Source organism: Ammospiza nelsoni, chromosome 2, assembly GCF_027579445.1.
Source record: "Ammospiza nelsoni isolate bAmmNel1 chromosome 2, bAmmNel1.pri, whole genome shotgun sequence".
NCBI lineage: Eukaryota > Metazoa > Chordata > Aves > Passeriformes > Passerellidae > Ammospiza > Ammospiza nelsoni.
In genome coordinates this window covers 31,252,548-31,270,342 of record NC_080634.1, presented here as the reverse complement: position 1 = coordinate 31,270,342, position 17,795 = coordinate 31,252,548, and the positions used below count along the sequence as shown (strand labels likewise).

The 17,795-nt window shown below is 46.0% G+C and overlaps 1 protein-coding gene across 1 annotated transcript in view; it reads right to left on the bottom strand.

Annotated features, from left to right (window-relative positions):
* Positions 1–1,427: 1,427 nt before the first annotated feature.
* EPHA1 (EPH receptor A1) overlaps positions 1,428–17,795 on the bottom strand; it is a 34,256-nt gene continuing 17,888 nt past the window's right edge. The window contains exons 5-18 of the mRNA XM_059465823.1: positions 13,356–13,511; positions 12,234–12,566; positions 10,922–11,046; positions 10,660–10,819; positions 8,078–8,174; positions 7,254–7,309; positions 6,855–6,977; positions 6,570–6,755; positions 6,083–6,144; positions 5,492–5,701; positions 4,762–4,911; positions 3,910–4,103; positions 3,454–3,609; positions 1,428–2,634 (exon numbers count right to left, since the gene is read on the bottom strand). Coding sequence (XP_059321806.1) covers positions 2,556–2,634; positions 3,454–3,609; positions 3,910–4,103; positions 4,762–4,911; positions 5,492–5,701; positions 6,083–6,144; positions 6,570–6,755; positions 6,855–6,977; positions 7,254–7,309; positions 8,078–8,174; positions 10,660–10,819; positions 10,922–11,046; positions 12,234–12,566; positions 13,356–13,511 — 2,087 coding nt within the window. The 3' untranslated portion in view covers positions 1,428–2,555. The remainder of the gene's footprint in view (positions 2,635–3,453; positions 3,610–3,909; positions 4,104–4,761; positions 4,912–5,491; positions 5,702–6,082; positions 6,145–6,569; positions 6,756–6,854; positions 6,978–7,253; positions 7,310–8,077; positions 8,175–10,659; positions 10,820–10,921; positions 11,047–12,233; positions 12,567–13,355; positions 13,512–17,795) is intronic.

Sequence of the window (17,795 nt, the reverse complement as noted above, 5' to 3'; positions counted from 1 at the left end):
TTTTTAATACCTTAAAGGATGAGATCTGGATAATCTGTTCCAGTGTTAACAACTCTCACTGTAAGTTTTTCTCACCTTCAAACAGAATGTACTGCATTTTGGTGTGGTCTCACAGCTGCTTCTTTCGCTAGATACCACCCAGGAGTATCTGGCTCCTTTTTTACTCCCATCAGGCATTTATACACAATGATAAAAGCCACCCAAACATTCTTCTCTTCAGGCTGAACAGCTTCCAGCTCTGTCAGTCTCTCCCTGTTTGTCAGATGCTCTAATCCCTTCAAAACCACAGTAGCTTTTCACTGGACTAGTTCCATTAAGTTTATATCTTTTTGTACTGGGAACTCCAAAATTGGACACATCACTTCAGGTGTCTGACCAATGCTTAAATAAAGAGGAATAATTGCCTCCTTCCAGTTACTGGTGATGCATTAGTTGAAATGCAGCCCAGGTACTGTTGTCTTGTTTTGCTAAAGGGCTCAGGTGCAACTTGCTGTTCACAATGACCAGCAAGTCCTTTCTTCCAAAATTGCCTTCCAGTCCCCAACTTGTACTGGCACCTGTGACTGTTTTTCCCCAGTCATGAGGCTCTGCCTTTCCCTTGGTTCAACTTACTGAATCTCCTCTCTTCTCATTTCTCCCCTGTGTTAAGGTGCCTATGTGTGGCAGCACAGTTACCTGATGGATCAACCACTCCCACTTCCCTATCACCTGCAGTGACAAGCCAAAGTTTACATGTGCGTGACACAAGCTCATAATCTTGTGTCAGCCTCATCAGGGCTTATCTGCTAACCCTGGGTATCTGCCAGGTAGCAACTTTACTGGCTACCTGTACTTCATGTTAAAGACATCTATTGCTAAGACTGATATTAAAAACTAGAGCTGAATAAAGACTGATACTAAAAACTACTAAAAACTCAGAGCTTTGCTTTTCAGCTCTCTCTCTTGCTATAGTTACAGTGACTTGAGTAGCCATGGTCTGTATTGAATGGAAACCAGGTTGCAGTTCTTTGGATCTCTGCTTCCTAGCCCTCCTGTCATCTATGGTTAAGCAAGGCCTTCCCAGAAGCAGCACTGTTAATTTATAGCCTTAAGAATTTAGAGCATTATACAGTTATGGAAACACTGTTATCTCTAGCAAGTCACATTGCTGAATGTGTAGCACTCACCATCACCAACCTAGACTTGAAAAATAAATCTTGAGGTAGCTACTCTTCCCGAGTGGGAGAAAGAAAAATTCTCACTGATGTTCCTGAGACTTTCTCCTGGACAGTCTAGTCTGCAGGAGAAAGAAGTACTACTCACATGTATTTCATCAAGCACAGCAGTAGTTGCTAATATTTATGATTTAGGAATAATCACAGGATCTGTAAAACAATGGACTCAGAAAGATATGCCTGCAAATGGGTTGAAAAACAAATCTGAAGTGATCAGCTGCAAAGGTATCCTTTAATCCTAATGCAATTGCACTTCCATGTTACATCTGCAGTTAAATGGACAAAGACCATTGGCTCAAACAACTAAACATGTATGTAAGGACCCTTCTGGGACTCATGATATGTATGCTAAAGGTCTCAATCACATTTGAAATAAGTCAAAGAATTCCAACACACCCTGCTCTGCCACAGGTTTATTTACAAAATATTATTTACAGACTATAACTGTCTTGAGATCTGATAAATAATAACATTTCCTCCACAGAGAAGGAGTAAGACAGACCACCTACACATTTTTCTGTTACAAATACCCTATTCCAGCCAAACAAGACTAGTGTCTCTCAAAAAGGGGCAGAGAAAAATGGATATGTATAGGGTTTTCTGTCCACGGCATAAGAAAAGGTATTAAGCAGATTGGAGAGATGTAAATGTCCCCACTGAAGTGTGCATGTGCAAAACAGCAACATGCTGAGGTGATGTGATCACACAAGTTACAGCGGGGTGTGCTTCTACTCCCAGTTTCTCCTCCAAAGAAAAAAGTACACCACAGGATGTTGTTCAGGCAAGAACAGCTGCATTAAAAAATATATGCCTTACCAGCAGCCTTGTGAAGACTGAATAGTTTGTTCCTGATGCAAAATAAGAAAGACAGAAGGGTGCTGAAGTGAGAAGGAATGTATGCCAAGGAGTGCATGAGCCCTGTTTCTACCTGTCTGTATTCTTGTGCCTGCTCCCTGAATGTCCCAGTCTATCTTGAGCCCTCATCTCCAATTTAAAACATTATCCACCACCCTCCACCCACTTTGTATTGCATGTGATGTACTGAGGGTCTGAAACTCCAGTATGAGGACTACAGAGCCTAACTTAGTCCTGCACAAAGTGGACTGCAGAAAACAATATTTTCTAAGACCAGTGCTCTGAAACGTACTGATGGCTGCTGTAGAGCTAAAGCAAGGAGGAACAGAAATGAGAGCAGGTGGTGTTGCCTCACGAGCTTTATCAGTTCTGGTTGTTTTGCTTTGCTTGTCCAGTCACTCATTTGGAAGCAATTGCCATAGGAATGATTCCAAGTGATATCTGGTAAGGATGGGCATTTTTCAAGCTTAAGAATGCAACAACTGATCACTCCTTAAAGCCTTGGATGCTGCACAAGATCCTCTTCTGGTGGCCTGGAAGTGAGACTCCCATCTGTTTCAAGTCCCTGAAGGAAATAGGAAAAGAAAGGAAAAAAATTAATTGCTATTCTTGTTCCTTAGGGACAAGAGTGTGGTAAGGGCAGAAACAGTTACCAAGCATTAGTTCAGACAGCTTCCTTTTCCTCAGTGCCTCCTAGTGCACCTACCTTTTCTCTAGAGGGAAGAAACTTCTAGACATTCCTGCCCTCCCCTGACTATCTCTGCCCACCCAGTCAACTGACCTCTTCTACCTCGTGGCTAGGCCTGTGCTCCCAGTAAATCAGGACTTGTGATAGGGGCCATGTCTCAACCATTCAGCAGGTCTGCGCCTGCTCATTTGTTTCATGCAACTGCCCTGGTTGGAGTTGGCTGAACATCCCTGACAAAATAACACAGCTGTGTTCTGAGTCCTTCTGAGGAGCCCAGAAAAGACTTGCTGTATGACACAACAGTGCCTGGCTGATGGAGTGAGGGGGATATCACTAGTCTATATGGAGTTTGTGGCAAGGAAGTTAACCTACAAAGTCCTGTGAGAGTGGGGAGACGATCAAGTTAGAGATCTGTTTGTGTCTCACATGAGTTCAGAGCAGCTGAAGACCCCTGAAGAGCCTCAAGCATGGACATGGATAATTGGGGAATTTGTCTCATAGTTTGTGCTGCTCCCAGTTCTGGGTTGATTCTTCCCTTTTAGGTCAAGAAGCCAGTCCACTTCCATTTAACTGCATGGAGAAGGAAGGAGAGAAGCCTTCCAAGTAAATATGAGTGCCTGTTGAGATCACACAGGGATGAGCACAGCACCTTGTACGCAGCCTGAGGTGCTCTGTGGGAGCCTGGCGTGCACTTACTCAGCAGTGAGCTCCAGAATGGACTCCATGGTGTCCAGGCCGGCAGTGCGGAAGTTGGAGATGTAGCGCTTCATGCGGATGGATTCCAGCCACTCGGGGATGGACCGGTAGGGGATCCCATCAGATCCACTGCAGCTGGGGAGACGGAGCGTTACCCTAGGGACACAGAAACCCTTTGTTAGCCAGACAACCACCTGAAATGGACAGCACTAGGAGACAGTAACCAAAGGGGCAGCAAGTACCCCCCACCAGGGCTGAGCCAGCTAATCTGCTCTCTGCACAGTGAGGCTCTGCCCTCTGTCACCAGGAGACAAAGATGACCACTATCTGCTGCACACAGAGCACTCAAGGTGCATCTTTCCAGTCTGCATGGCCCTCACTGCCACTCCTCCTGCTGAGGACAGGGAGGTGAAGTGTCCCAGTTAACCCCTCCTCCTCTGGTGACAGCCTCCTTACCTGGGATCAAAGTCTGCAACAGGCCGGAGGAGCTGGGGACTTGAGATGAAATGTTGCAGCTGTGCCCGGATTTCCTGAAAATGAGGCCGCCTCATCCGATCGTGTGACCAGCAACTCTTCATGAGTTCGTAGAGGATAGATGGGCAATCCACAGGCGGGGGGAGCCGGTACCCATCCTCTAAGCTTTTCATCACCTGCACAGAGGTCACAGAGAAATCTGGCCAAGAGCAGAGAGTGCAGAAGAGGAGCCAGAGGCCTCTGGGAGCAGCCATTCCCCACTTCACAATGTGCAGCCAGGGAGGGGTTGGTGTAGATTACACACATATGACACAGGGTTTGGGCAGCACAGCACAGGATCAAAACACTTAAGGGATGCCAAAAATTTAAGTGGCATATGCATGTTTTCAGTCCTTTACTAGTTTAGCTCCCATTTGCTTCTCAGGACATGTTCATGAGAAGTGAGGAAAAGTGAGGACCAAATGATCCTGGCACAGTGAGAGAAGGGGAACCAGGCTCTGAGGAATAATTTAAGCAGCATGTGCTGAGCCTAGAATAAGACCAGATATAATGCACCAGAGCCAGAAGAAGGAGAAAACAAAAGCAATAGAAAGTATCCCCAGATCCAAATGCCAAGGCCGATTTAAACTCTCTTTAATCTAGATTCTTGCTGCTGTTGACACCTCAATACTTATTGCCCTTGACTTGGTTGCACTGATTTTAAGCAGGGAGGGAAACATAGTAGTTATGTGTTCAAAAGAAAGTCAAGACTGCAGGCTGAGGTAGATCTACAAGAGTTTTTCCCACATGCCTCATTTATCTTTTAAATCAGCTCTTGAACTCAATGTCTGTTACCTCTTGATTGGTCATGTGCCCATATGGCTTGTCACCAAATGACAGCACCTCCCACATGACGATTCCAAAGCTCCAGACATCACTAGCTGAGGTGAAAATGCGATGAGCAATGGCCTCTGGGGCTGTCCATCGGATAGGAATCTTACCACCCTGTGAAACAGCAGAAACATAGTGTATCCAGCATATATCATTGTGTTGTATTTCTCCAGTGTTTTCATGCAAGGACCTTACAAAGTGGTTCAGAGATTGAGCCCACTTCATTTGAAGTGACATGTAACCACCCCAGGGAAATTTCTCAAAAGGAGAGAAATATTCTTGGAAAGTATATGAGTTTAAGCCCTCTGTTCAGTTGAACGCTACACAAAACCTCTGTGGGAGTAAGAGCCTGACACCAGTCACAGCCCTGCTTTGAAGGACACCATGCATTAGAATTACTGGAACTTTCATTGAAAGAGACATGGAGATGACTCTAGTCCAAAACTCTGATCACAGTGAGGCTATCTTCAAAGCTAGATTTAGTAACTGAGTCAAAGAGATTATACCTCTTATTTTGCTTCTCATTTTAACACCACAATCCCTCCGAATTTCTTAGCAAACAAAATCAACCTGGACTCCAGAGACAAAAGCACCACCTTCTGAACCATCCACACCATAACTTGCAATTTTATGACAGATTTTCCTCAGAGCCTACAGTTAATTTACAATACATGAAAGATTGGGTTTGCATTACCTTGGTTTCATAGGTTCCCTCTGCATCATTCTCCAAAATTCGGGAGAGACCAAAGTCAGACACCTTGCACTGGAGACTGCGTGTTACCAGGATGTTGCGAGCAGCCAGATCCCGGTGCACGTAATTGTGTTCTGAAAGGTAGGTCATGCCAGAGGCTATTCCCTGCAGCATGCTCACAAGCTGCACAGGGCTAAATTTTTCCTCATTCTCCTGCATGGAAGAAGAAGAAGTGAGAGAACTGACATTGATCCGCTTGGTTTCTAGTCTCTGACCTTATCAACATACAAAAGTGGGCAGTGGTGAACAAGCAAAAAGGCAATGCTGCAGCCCAAAGGCCCCAACAGGTTCTCACTAAGAGACTGGTGATGGTCTCCAGTCATCATTAAGCAGTTGGATTTCAATTACCAAGGATGCCACTCTTGTCACTGAACAAACTGGATGGCATTAAGCTTCTGCTGCTGACAGTGGAATTCTCAGTAAGCAGAAAGGAAGTGGATGTCTGGATCTTCTAGTTTTATTTTAGGGCCCTAAATCCAGGTCAAATGCAAGTTCTGGCAGTACACAAGCCTATTAGAGATTGGACTTTCTCACCCGGAGGAAGGTATCCAGTGCTCCATTTTCCATATATTCAGTGATGATCATCATCGGCCTCCCTTGAGGAAGACAAGAAGGTTTCAGCCTTTTTCTAATTCTCCTACTCATGCCTTTCAATGCTATCCATATTCCCCTACACAGGGAACAATGTCCAACCCCAGCTAACACCCCCACTCCATTGCCACAGCTGGCTGCCCTTCTCCTTACACATCTCCCAATGATCTTGTACTCCTCCTTGTATTGCACATATGACCCTGCAGCATCCCTCGCTATCCATCTACTCACTGGCCCTGAAAGACCTCTCCTAACACTGCTGCAGGACTCAGTTGGAAATCCATACCTCTCCTCCTTTCCTCGTTCTCTGACATGACAATGCCCTGTCTTCTCCCAGAACAGCCTCTTTGACAGCAAATTCTCTAAGGCCTGAGAAATGTGCCAGTTTCTGCTCTCATCCCAGGACTCTCTCCCACACACTCTTACTTACTTTTGGTGACAACTCCCTCCAGGCGCACAATGTTTGGGTGATTGAACTGCCCCATAATCGTCGCCTCACGCAGAAAGTTCCACCACTGTGAGTCTGAGTATGTTGACTTCAGAGTCTTGATGGCAACCACAATACGTTCTTTCCCTGGGAGTCGCAGGGACCCACGATAGACCTCCCCAAACTCCCCTGAAGACAACCAGAGATAAAATGTCACAGATGAATTCAAAGATAGGCAGCAAAACAACAGTGTGGGGAAACTGAAAGACAGGGAGAGCAGTAACTCACCCTCTCCAATCACATTCTCCATAGTGACGCAAGAGACATCCAGTTCCTTTGTGAATTCCAGCACGCCTCTGCTGGGGTCATCATATGGTTGCAGGTCTACATAGGGTTTCAACCAGACCTTCTCTGTGGTAAAGGAAAACAAACAAGCAAATTAATCAGTCACCTCTTTGGACAACCTTTTTAAAGCACAACTACAAAGGCAGAAGTGAATCCATGGACTTCTGACAATGGCAGTAAAAAAATTTACCAAACCAAGGCTGAAGATTAGAACTGTTGGAGGAAGAGGCACATTACATCAGAAAAGCCATGCCAGTGTCTGCTTTCAAACTAATGTTTCTTTTCATTCCTTCCAAAACATTCTAGGCTTCCCCCTGGTTTTATTACCCCTTTGAACCTCACCTCTCTCAAAGCCCGAAGTACTGTATTCCGGCCGTGCGTGTCTCCGACGAGCCCTCCTGGAACATCAAAAACAGTCGTGAAAATAAAATGGTCAGCAGATAGCAAAGGGAAAAGCAAGACTTCCAAGGTGTCTGCCCTAGCTGATTAGGAACAGAGTTCAGGGTAGCACAGACCAAAGTGGGACCAGACACTGCACCTACTTGGAACAGTACAGCTGGCAATAAAACGGGATGCTTCATTAAGAAATAGAGCTTTGTTTTCATGGAGGGAGTTTTATGCTGAGTTACAGATAAATTTCTGATTATTTCATGTTTTCTGTACACTTTTAGTAGTATATCTGATCTTCTTAAAACCAAGCAACAGCAGCCTTATGGACATTGAGGAGGAAAGTAGAATTCTGTATATGGGTAAAGGACCCCAACAGTAATGATACATGGAAAATGGTTTGAAATTAGTGGATACATGGATTATCACTCAACTGGTCAGCAGCTATAGAAATGATTGTACCATAACAATGTTTTTATTCCTCTGTCATGATAACAATATGATACTGCTGGATTATAACAAAACTGAGAAATCACAACACACTCCTCTGTTCCCAACAGCAAACATTATCTTACAATATCAATCCCTCCAATCCTACTAATCTAAATTATTTACTGAGACCCTTTCCATCTTGCTGCAGCATGCTGGTGTTTTTCTTCTCTAACCAACCTCTACCTATACAATATCCTGTGAGAAATCCAGGCCTCCCTTTCTCAAGCTCCCATAGCTCAGCTATTCCTACATCTGTACCTTTTTCAATACCAAAATTCAATACTTACTTTTGCCGAAACATGAGAAATCCCGCAATTAGACCAATAAATAGGAGAACTCCAAAGATAATAGAGACTATGACTCCACCAGACAGAGCTCCAGTGTCTGCAGAAAAGAAAGAGAGAGGCCATATCACTTAAAAGACCACTATGTATTAGTCTGGAACATACCACCCAGCTTCTACCAGCTAATGGCATTAGGCAAGTTACAGCCCCTTGTCTTCCAGGCAGCAGAGCCACCAGATGGGAGTCCTATCACACTGTTATTCATGTGCATGGAGCACCTTCTGGTGGTTATCTGGTTGACTCTTATCTACAATCTTGGTCTTCCAGTTGAGTGATTTATCCGTATATCTGATTTCTTACTTAAATTCCTTGACACTTTCAAAAGTGAAGAACAGATGTTCCTTCCCCATCCCCACTCCTCTCCAACAATCCTTTCAGATCAGGCCCTTCTTCCAGCTCAGTAGCTGATTTAAACTATGGCAAAGCAAAGACATGATTTTCCCCAACAGTCTAAAGTGACTCTCTTCTTGTTTATGAAATTAATTATACCCTCCCCTCCCATCAATATCTGGGGCTGGTTCCTTGCCTAACTACCCTAACAAAAGCCCCTCACTGCTTAGGACTCCTGAAACAAGTACTGACTTACAAACTTGCAGTCTATCATATTCCTATGTTCTCAAAACTGAGCATCAGGTGGTTTCATTCTGTGATTGGATAGCTTTGGGAGAGTTCACATAACACAGGTTGTCTCCTTCCATTTAGGTTCTCAAGCTAAAGCTAGGCATTTCCACAAAGTGCATTTGAATTCATCAGAGAAAATGCTATATTACCTCTGCTGGTCTTTTTAAAACTTATTTCTCATAAATAAAAAGAAAAACCAAACCAAAATAAGGAACTTAAAATGCATTAATGGAGAAGTAATGACAATCTACATATTTTTAATATTTTCCCAAAAGAGATTTAGGAAAACATCCAGAAGAAAGAAAATCCTCAAATAATTTTTAAATAAATTAGAAAATTTTAAAGCAAGGAACAAATGATACACAGACCTGTGTGGGGAAGCGTTTCCTAATATCTAGTCAAATGGCCAGCATCCATAAAGCCTAATTAACACTTGTTATTCTTCCTCTGACTCATCCCACTAAAATTACTAAAAATCATCAGCTTACTTAATCAGAAATCAAGAGACAGAGCTAATGTCCTTGTTTTGTCAAAATCAAAAAGCTAAAATTTGGAAGGTGAAATAGTATCCTTCTTAATAAAATGGAGAAGCATTTAGATGCACAGAACTTCTGCAGGAATTTAAGGCATCTAAATCATCAAATTCAGATTTAAATACAAAATTGCCATTTCTTGCAAATCCTGCTACACTAATATTCCTAGACTATAATAGCTAAAAAATGCTCCTAGTATCATTAAACAAGAACTCTCATCAAATGAAACCTTGCTGGCACTTCTTTTTAATCCCTTTCATATTCGAAATACCTTTGTCTTGACATGATAAGGTGATCAATTTTCATTTGAAATAAAACATAATATTGATGAAAGTATTTTCTAACTTATTCTGTCTTAATCAAAACAATTTTGCATGATAGTTTACATCTTTTTCACAGGGCCTGTGTAGTATATTATTTAATTGGTTAAACATCATTTTTGTTATCATCATTTGTCACTGTGACTTCATGAAGATTTTACCAAAAGCCCCTGGTGCCAAAAAGGGTCCAACATTTACATTCCAGTAGTGATATCCCAACTCCTTATCAGCTTTTACACTGTTAATTTAACTATTTAGTTACATTAAGGTATGCCTTAGCTTTCTTCCTTGTGTCCTTATTTCATTACAATAAAATTAGTCTTTCAAATGCAGCGCTTCAATACATGTATTTCTAAAGCTATCCATAGGGTCAGTAGGAGTCTGTGGAATGAAGAGAGAGCAAATTCCATTACAGAAAACTTTAGATTAAGGGGAAGCTTCTGGGTGACCCAGGGAAAGAGAAGATTGGGTGTCAGGCCTATATAAGATGTTCTTTGACACAGGAGAGAGGTCTTCTTGTGGCCCTGACAGCTTGGCCTTCTACACATTGTACTTTGGTGAAGAACTTTTTTCAGTGGTACATGCCATCTCTTTGAGCAGAGCTATATTCAGGAGCTGGACTACATACAGTGGAACTGAAAGCTGGAAAAAATAGTGCTGAGGTCCTCTGAGTTCTCATTCTCACTAGTAACTGGCACACAAAAGGAGGCATATGGTAATTATTTGACCAGCACTCAAACTTAAAAACATTAGCCAAAATTAAAATGTCTCAAAAACTAAATGAAGGTCTGGTTAAATATTGTGCCAGTATAACACAATAAACTGAGACTGATCAGGTCTAAAGGGGAAAGTACAAGCAAATTTTGTAAGATGGCAAGGAAGCAACAAAAATATCTTTTGTCTTCACAAAGCAACAGGCAAGGAACTCAGGAGAGTGGCATCTTGCCTTACAGCCTGCAGAACACAAAAAGAGATCCATGTACCATGAGAATACACCATCTGATGGGGAAGTGAGTTTCTCCCAGATGAGATACCAGTGCTTGCCCTTTACCTGGTGGAAGGGTGCGAAATTCCTGCTCTGGGGAGTAGGGCCCAGGCCCCAGGGGTGTGATGGATCTCACACGGAGCAGGTAGGCTGTGTCTGGCTGCAGGTCTCGCAGAGTGACATTTGGCTCAAGAAGGTGCTTCACTGTGTAACGTGCCTCCTCCCCCTGCAGGAACCAAACAGGATCAAGTAACAAATGCATGCTGAACAAGAGGACACTTCCAGCCCTTTGGGTGAAAGGGGGATGAGCAAATCAGGCAGGCCTTACCTTCTCAAAGAACATGACCTCATACTCCACTGAGGTCCGGCTGCGTTGCCGTGGGGCAAGCCAAGAAACAGAAAGACTGCTGTCATCTCTCTGTGTCAGAATAAACTGGGATACTGTCACTGGAGCTGCAGTGGGAGAGAACAGAGAACATGAGGGGGAAATACAAACAAAATGCAAACTATGTCCTCTCTCTACCAGAAGCTCTGGTCATACCATTCAACTGGAACTGAGTCTCATTGCCACTGTCATTTTTCTCTTGTGTAGTGGAAGGGAAAGGAGGTCTCTGGTTGTAATTAATTGCGTTCTGTGAATAGTGTGCTTCTGCCCAAACAGTGGAAGCATAACTGTGTTTGGCCCCCAAAATAAAATCCACCTTCCAAGAAATTACATTTATTCCAGGACTGCACTGAAAGTGTCCAATTTGAAATTAAAAATGTTAGGATTTTATGCTCCTACAGCAGCAGTAGCACAGCTCTCCTATGTAATGATTTATGAATGCAGCTGCATTGCATAAGGGTACAGTGAAACTCAATGCTCAAAATCTCTCAGCTGACTGCAAATGCATGCTGCTCATGAATAAAAAGATAATTCTCAAGAGCCTGCAAGGACTGAGGAGTTAAGCCTGGTTGTCTCCTTGTCCTTCATCATCATCAGGAAGTGATGAGGCAAGCCAAAAGTAGCTCTGCTTTTCTAGCTCAGAGTTGTGCTGCCCCCGCATAGCATCAGGAAGAAAAGTCATATTTTGTTACTAAATTACAATCCAGGGAATGCACCAAGGGCTGTTGAGGGCTGTGATGTCACCTTTCTATAATCACATTTCATGGTGCTCTGGAAAGTATTTACAGGACAGCCAAACTAGCCAGATTGAAGCTAACCTACAGAAATGTGTCAAGATTTAACATCCTCACCCCTCCATGCTTTCAAAACCTTTTATTTTCCAGTTAAACCAGGGTTTCTGTTGTGTTTGGTGTTTTGCAATATCTGAGTCATGGGAAATATTTCATGACACAGCCCTCATTCTTCCTGTCACACATACTTAGGCTGTGTAATAGGGAGGGCTTCATCCTCCTCATCTCTGTTAAGTTCTGGTGGATTCATAGCTCTTGATGGATAACCATTACTGCTACATTGATTTGTGAGGAATATGACTAAAGGACTTTACATGTCAGAGGCAGAGGTACTTTAGAACCCTTATCATACCATACCAACACGTGTCAGGCAGAAGGAAAAGATGGAGAAAGCTTAAGTATTCACAGAGATTCCTCTTCCTTTTCATGATGAGCAGGAAGAAATTCTCTCTGCTTCTGCTAACCTGCATGTCCAACTGAGACCCAGACAGCTGGAGCAGTTCTCTGTAGAGCAGGTCCCATTCCTGAGACACCATTATGGGCTTCCACAGTGAATGTGTAATTGGTGTAAGCTTCTAGGCCATCCACGTCCACTGCAGGTTTCGTGAGACCAGAGGCACTGGGGGAGAACACCACGGCAGCCTCACAGGGCTCACAGGACAGGAAATGGCAACGCTGGCAGAAGACTGTGTAAGTCAGGTCCTTCCTCCCGCCGTGGTCACTGGGTGGCTGCCACCACAGGCTCAGCTGGGTGCCAAGCAGGGAGAAGCTGACATTGCGGGGAGCCGAGGGTGGGCCTACAGGGAGCACAGAAGGAAGTGTTAGATCCAGCTGCTGGTGCCCAAAGTTCTGTGACAGCTTCCCATCTGCAGATGCATTTCAAATGGAGCCCTCTCTCCGGCCCAGCCTCTCCCTCTCTGATCTCTCATCCCCATTTTCCAACCTTTTATTTTCTCCCCCGTATCATTGTCCATGGAGCCACAGAATGGTTTGGGTTGGATGAGGCCTTAAAGACCTTCTAGTTCCAACCCTCCCACCTTGGGCAGGACACCTTTCACTAGAGCAGGCTCCTCCAAGCCCCATCCAACTTGGCCTTGAACACTTCCAGGGATAGGGCACCCACAACCTGTTCCAGGGTCTCATCACCCTCTTCATAAAAAATTTCTTTCATGTGTCTCATCTAAATCCACCCTCTTTCAGTTTAAAACCATTGTCCTTAGTGCTGTCTACAGGCCTTAGTATAAAAACCCTTTCTTCATCTTTCTTGCAGGTCCCACTAAGTATTGAAAGGCCACAAGAGTATCTCCCCAAAGCTTTCTCTTCTCAGGCTGAATAACCCAAACTCTCTCAACTTTTCCTCATTAGAGAGGTGTTCCATCCCTACAATCATTTTTAGGGCCCTTCTCTGGACATGATCCAATAGGTCCCAGTCTCTCTTGGCTTTCTGGGCTGCAAGTTCATGCTACCAGCTCATGCCCAATTTTTCACCCAGCAGTACCCCCAAGTTCCTCTCTGTGGTGATGCTCTCAGTAAGTTTACCCCTCACACTGTTTGGATATTGTTCTTCCTTTCTGTGTGCAACTCACGGGTACAAGCAATGTTCTGGCCCTCTGAAGGTGCTCGGTAGAAGCCCGCATTGCAGGGGCAAGATGTAGCCCCTGACTCGTTGGACAAGCTGTTGGGGGGACACTTCAGGCAGTGTTTAGCATCCAGGGAGTGGCGGTAGAACCCTCGCTGGCAGGCTGTGGAAGGACAAACATAAGCCAGCATAACATAACCAATAAACCCAGATCAACAAAAAAGCTTCTTGAACACTCCTTTATATGCCTCCATTTTTTTAGTTCAAAGAAATATTTAGGTTGGAAGGAACACCTGGACACCTGGCAGTCACCTAGATCAATCATCTCAGAGCAGACAGAGAGAAGACGCAATTCAAGGTAGCATCAGTATTATGACAGGACTTGCAGACTGAAGAAGGAGGATCTAATCCTCAAAGAGGCTGCATGAATACAGAATCCAGTCAACCTCAGAATCTTCCTCCAATGTAAACCCAGACTGGTCCTCACCTTGTCCTTCAAGCTTTCCACACCACAAATAAGAACCATAAAGAGTAGCTACAAATCCTTGCACTTCTCACAGTCTTCTGCTTGCTGACTCCATAGAGGGAGCCAGTAGGCTTTTTGGCAGAAGCATCTTTGCTGATTTCAAGTATTGTACCAGAGCATCATCTGGCAGGGCCCTGGGGAATATCTAGGAAGCTATCAGTTCACCTCACAGCATTGAGTGGAACTGGCTATGGAGCCAACACAGACTGCAAGAGAAGAGGTGTCACTGTTTTCTACTTCCAGTCCTACAAAAAGGAGCAGCCACACTCTCTCAGTGTAACATCTGACCACCTGTTTTTGCTGTGTTACTATTAGTTCAATGCACAGAAGCACTGGTCAGCTTACCAGCTGTCTCAAGGTCAATGCTTCACTCCTACAGTTGTGTAGCAGGGAGGACAAAATCAGTGACAGAGCTCAAGGCAACCTGTGAATTTAATTGTTTGCCAGCCTGTGCTAAATTAATCAAAAGTTCTAGCAGCTAAAGAAACAACCAACCTATTTCTAATCAGATGGTAGAGAAATGCATACACTAATTTTCTGCCAGAGCTACCACTTTGCATTTAACGTGCGCATTAAGGGAATGACCCTTTTTATATTGCACTATAAAAGCAACAATATCCTGTGTAATCCTCAGGAGATCCCAATGGAGAAAACCATCTGTTCAGCAGCTTCACACAAATGGTTTGCTGTGGTGGAGCATAGTATAGGAAAGGATTCTTCATCCAGAAGACAAACCCAGCCATTCCTACTATGTGACAAAGAGGAACATCTGACGGACCTTGAAAACTTTCCGCTAACACAGGCCAAACAAGACAACTCATCATTAGTCTGCAGAAGGGATGCTTGAAGAGCCCAGAAAAAAAATAAATAATCACAAGTAGGAGAAACCAGCACCTTCTGATTCCATGAAATGACAGAACCACTCAGGAAAATCTATCATTCTGAGATACAATCATGCAACTATGTGTTTAATGATAGCAAAGGCCATTGAAAATAATTACAAGGCTCAAGTATTGATTGTCACAGCCCAAAGAGATTCCATTTATACTCCAGATCAAATCATCCCTTTGAGAAACAGGCAGTAAAAGTTACTTTGATCTTCAGGCTGCTCACAACTGAGAGTACTTCTACATGCAGGACTGAAGATGAAAGTTTTGAGGCCTCCTGCCACTTTGCTCCAGCATAAGATTTGAGAGTTCCTGACATTGGATCAGTTTGGGCCAGGAGAGCTTTGACATGAAAAGCAAAGGAAGCACATGGCCACATTCTTGTATAACACAGAGGTTCTGATGTCGCCTGTATAATACTACCTGCCACAGATATGACACAACATACATACACTCTTATCAGGCTGAGACCATCTGCAAGTAAATGATAGAAATTTGGGGTTGGGAACCTTTGCAAGAATCACGGAATCAATTAGGCTTGAAAAGATTCCTGACATCACCGAGCCCAAGCTGTGACTGAACACTACCATGTCAACTAGACCATAGCACCAAGTGGCATGCTCAGTCTTTTCTTAACTACAGGGATGGTGACTCCACCACCTCCATGGGCAGCCCATTCCAATGTCTAATCACCCCTCCTGTGAAGTTATTCCTCCTGATGTCCAACCTAAACCAGCTAAAGACTATGTCCTCTTGTCCTGTCACTACTTGCCTGGGAGGAGACTGATCCCCGCCTGGCTACACCCTCCTTTCAGGTGTTTGTAGAGAGGGATAAGGTGTCCCCTGAGCCTCCATGCTCAACGCCCCCATCTCCTCCAGCCGCTCCTCATAAGACTTGTGCTCCAGAACAAGTAACTCTGACCCCAGGAGCGCCTCTGTTCCTCCAGCTCTGAGCGCCACTCCAGCCCACCGGCCACACCTGCTGTGCCGAGCCCCTCCAAGCAGGAGATGCCTTGCAGGGAGCCCACAGCCCGGCAGAGAGGCCGCAGGGCGGCAGCGGCACGGGGTGCTCGGCTCGAAGGGACACACTCAGGAGGCGAGGGCAGCAGCGGGGACACTGGGGTGCTCGGCTCGAAGGGACACACTCAGGAGGCGAGGGCAGCAGCGGGGACACTGGGGTGCTCGGCTCGAAGGGACACACTCAGGAGGCGAGGGCAGCAGCGGGGACACCGGGGTGCTCGGCTCGAAGGGACACACTCAGGAGGCGAGGGCAGCAGCGGCGACACGAGCTGGCGGCGGCGGCCGGCAGGGGGCGGGAGCGGCCCGCGGAGCCCGGCCCGGCCCCGCCCCGGGGCGGTGCGGAGGGGCCCCGGCCCGGCCCGGCCAGGCGCTGGGGCCGGCGGTGCGGAGGGGCCTGCCGGTGTTCCCGGCTCCCCCCGCTGGCCCCGGGGGTGCGGAGGTGGAGGGGCGGCTGCCCGCGGCCAGCCCGGGGGCGCGGGAGGCGGGCGCGCAGCCAGCAGCCTCGGCATCTGCCCAGCCCCGCTGGCCCCCGGTTTGCCCGGGCCTTGGGCACCCGCTCCGGGCGGCACGATGGGAAAAACGAGTCTGGGAAAGGGCCTGCTCCAAGCACCAGAGGGCAGAGAGGATGGCTGGGGCCCTTCCTTCATTCCTTATTCCTTCATTCCTTATTCCTGCAGGTGCCCCCCGTGAGCTGCCAGCTAGGCCGGGAAGGCTGCGGGCACCAGAGTGGGGCTGGCGGGGAGCTCGGCTCACCTGCCGCCCTGCAGAGCACTGCAAGGAGCCAGAGCACAGGCCGGGGCACAGCAAATTACACAGTTGAGGAAGTTAATCATGAGCTCTGCGTTTATGGGCAGCAAAGTCTGAATGCTCTGGAGCAGGCACAGCTTTTCTGGGACTCTGAGGTGGCTGAGCCATTCTGCACCCAGCAGAGCACTATACAGCAGGGAATTCACTGAGAGATTGAGGGAACTAGGTAAGGACCTGATCCTCTGGCTGTCTGTTGTCTCCTGTCCTGTAACAGAGGTCAGGTTCTTTTCCCTGTTAAAAGGCAAAGGTGCAGCCTTCCCTTTTTTTTTGGCTCCCTACTCCAGGCAAAACTCAGAATCAAAATGACACTGCCAGGTCTTCCATCCTGTCACACTTTACATGTCTGAAGAAGTCCTTCTCTGTTCTGAGGACAAAGTAAAATCTGTGATTTCAGTATTTATCCTGAGCTGGATTACTCCCAGTCCATTGCACAGTCTGGTCTTTTCTGCTGAGGGAGCAGATCCTAAGATATCCTCCTCCTGCATTCACCTTCTCCCCTGATGCTCCAATAAGACACTATTCTGGTTGTGAAGTACCTCTCCCTACTCCTGCTAGGTTCTCCCCTCTTCCCTTCCTCTCCTGGGAGCCCTCCCCAGTCCCTACTAATCCTGCAAAACATACTTCTGGCTGCAGCTGTACTTGGGCGGAGTGGGATGAAAGCACAGATGTAGAATGAACCTGTGCTGCGATAGCAGTCGAGGCTTGTCCAGACATGACAGCTTCCCTGCCCCTTCCCAGAGGAGTGCTCTCAGGAGGGCGGGGAGAGCTCTGTAGCACCTAAGTGGAAAAACTGGCTGGGCTGTGAGAGGAGAGGGGATTGCTGGAGGAGGCAAGGATCTTGTGCTTCAACCTTCTCCAGCTCCCCAAGCAAAATGAGCAGCAAGCAGTAGGGGTTCATAGACGCCAGCTCCCTGTAGCAGAGCAAAGCAGAGACATGGGGCACCTGCTGAATCTGAGAGCACTGCATGGATCCCTATGGCCTTAGCCTTGTGCCACACAGCTTTGGCAACGAGAGCAGAGATCTGCTGTCTTTAACCTGTCTCCCTGCAGTAATACATATCCCCCAAAACAACACGCGTGTCAAACTAAGTTGCCTTAAGAAGCTGAATCTTGTCCCCTCTGCAGCCAAGGGAGAGCCCTGCACTTCTTACTCCAACAACCCTTGCTTGCTGTGACTCCAGCATCCTGGTGACTCTTTTGCTTGCTA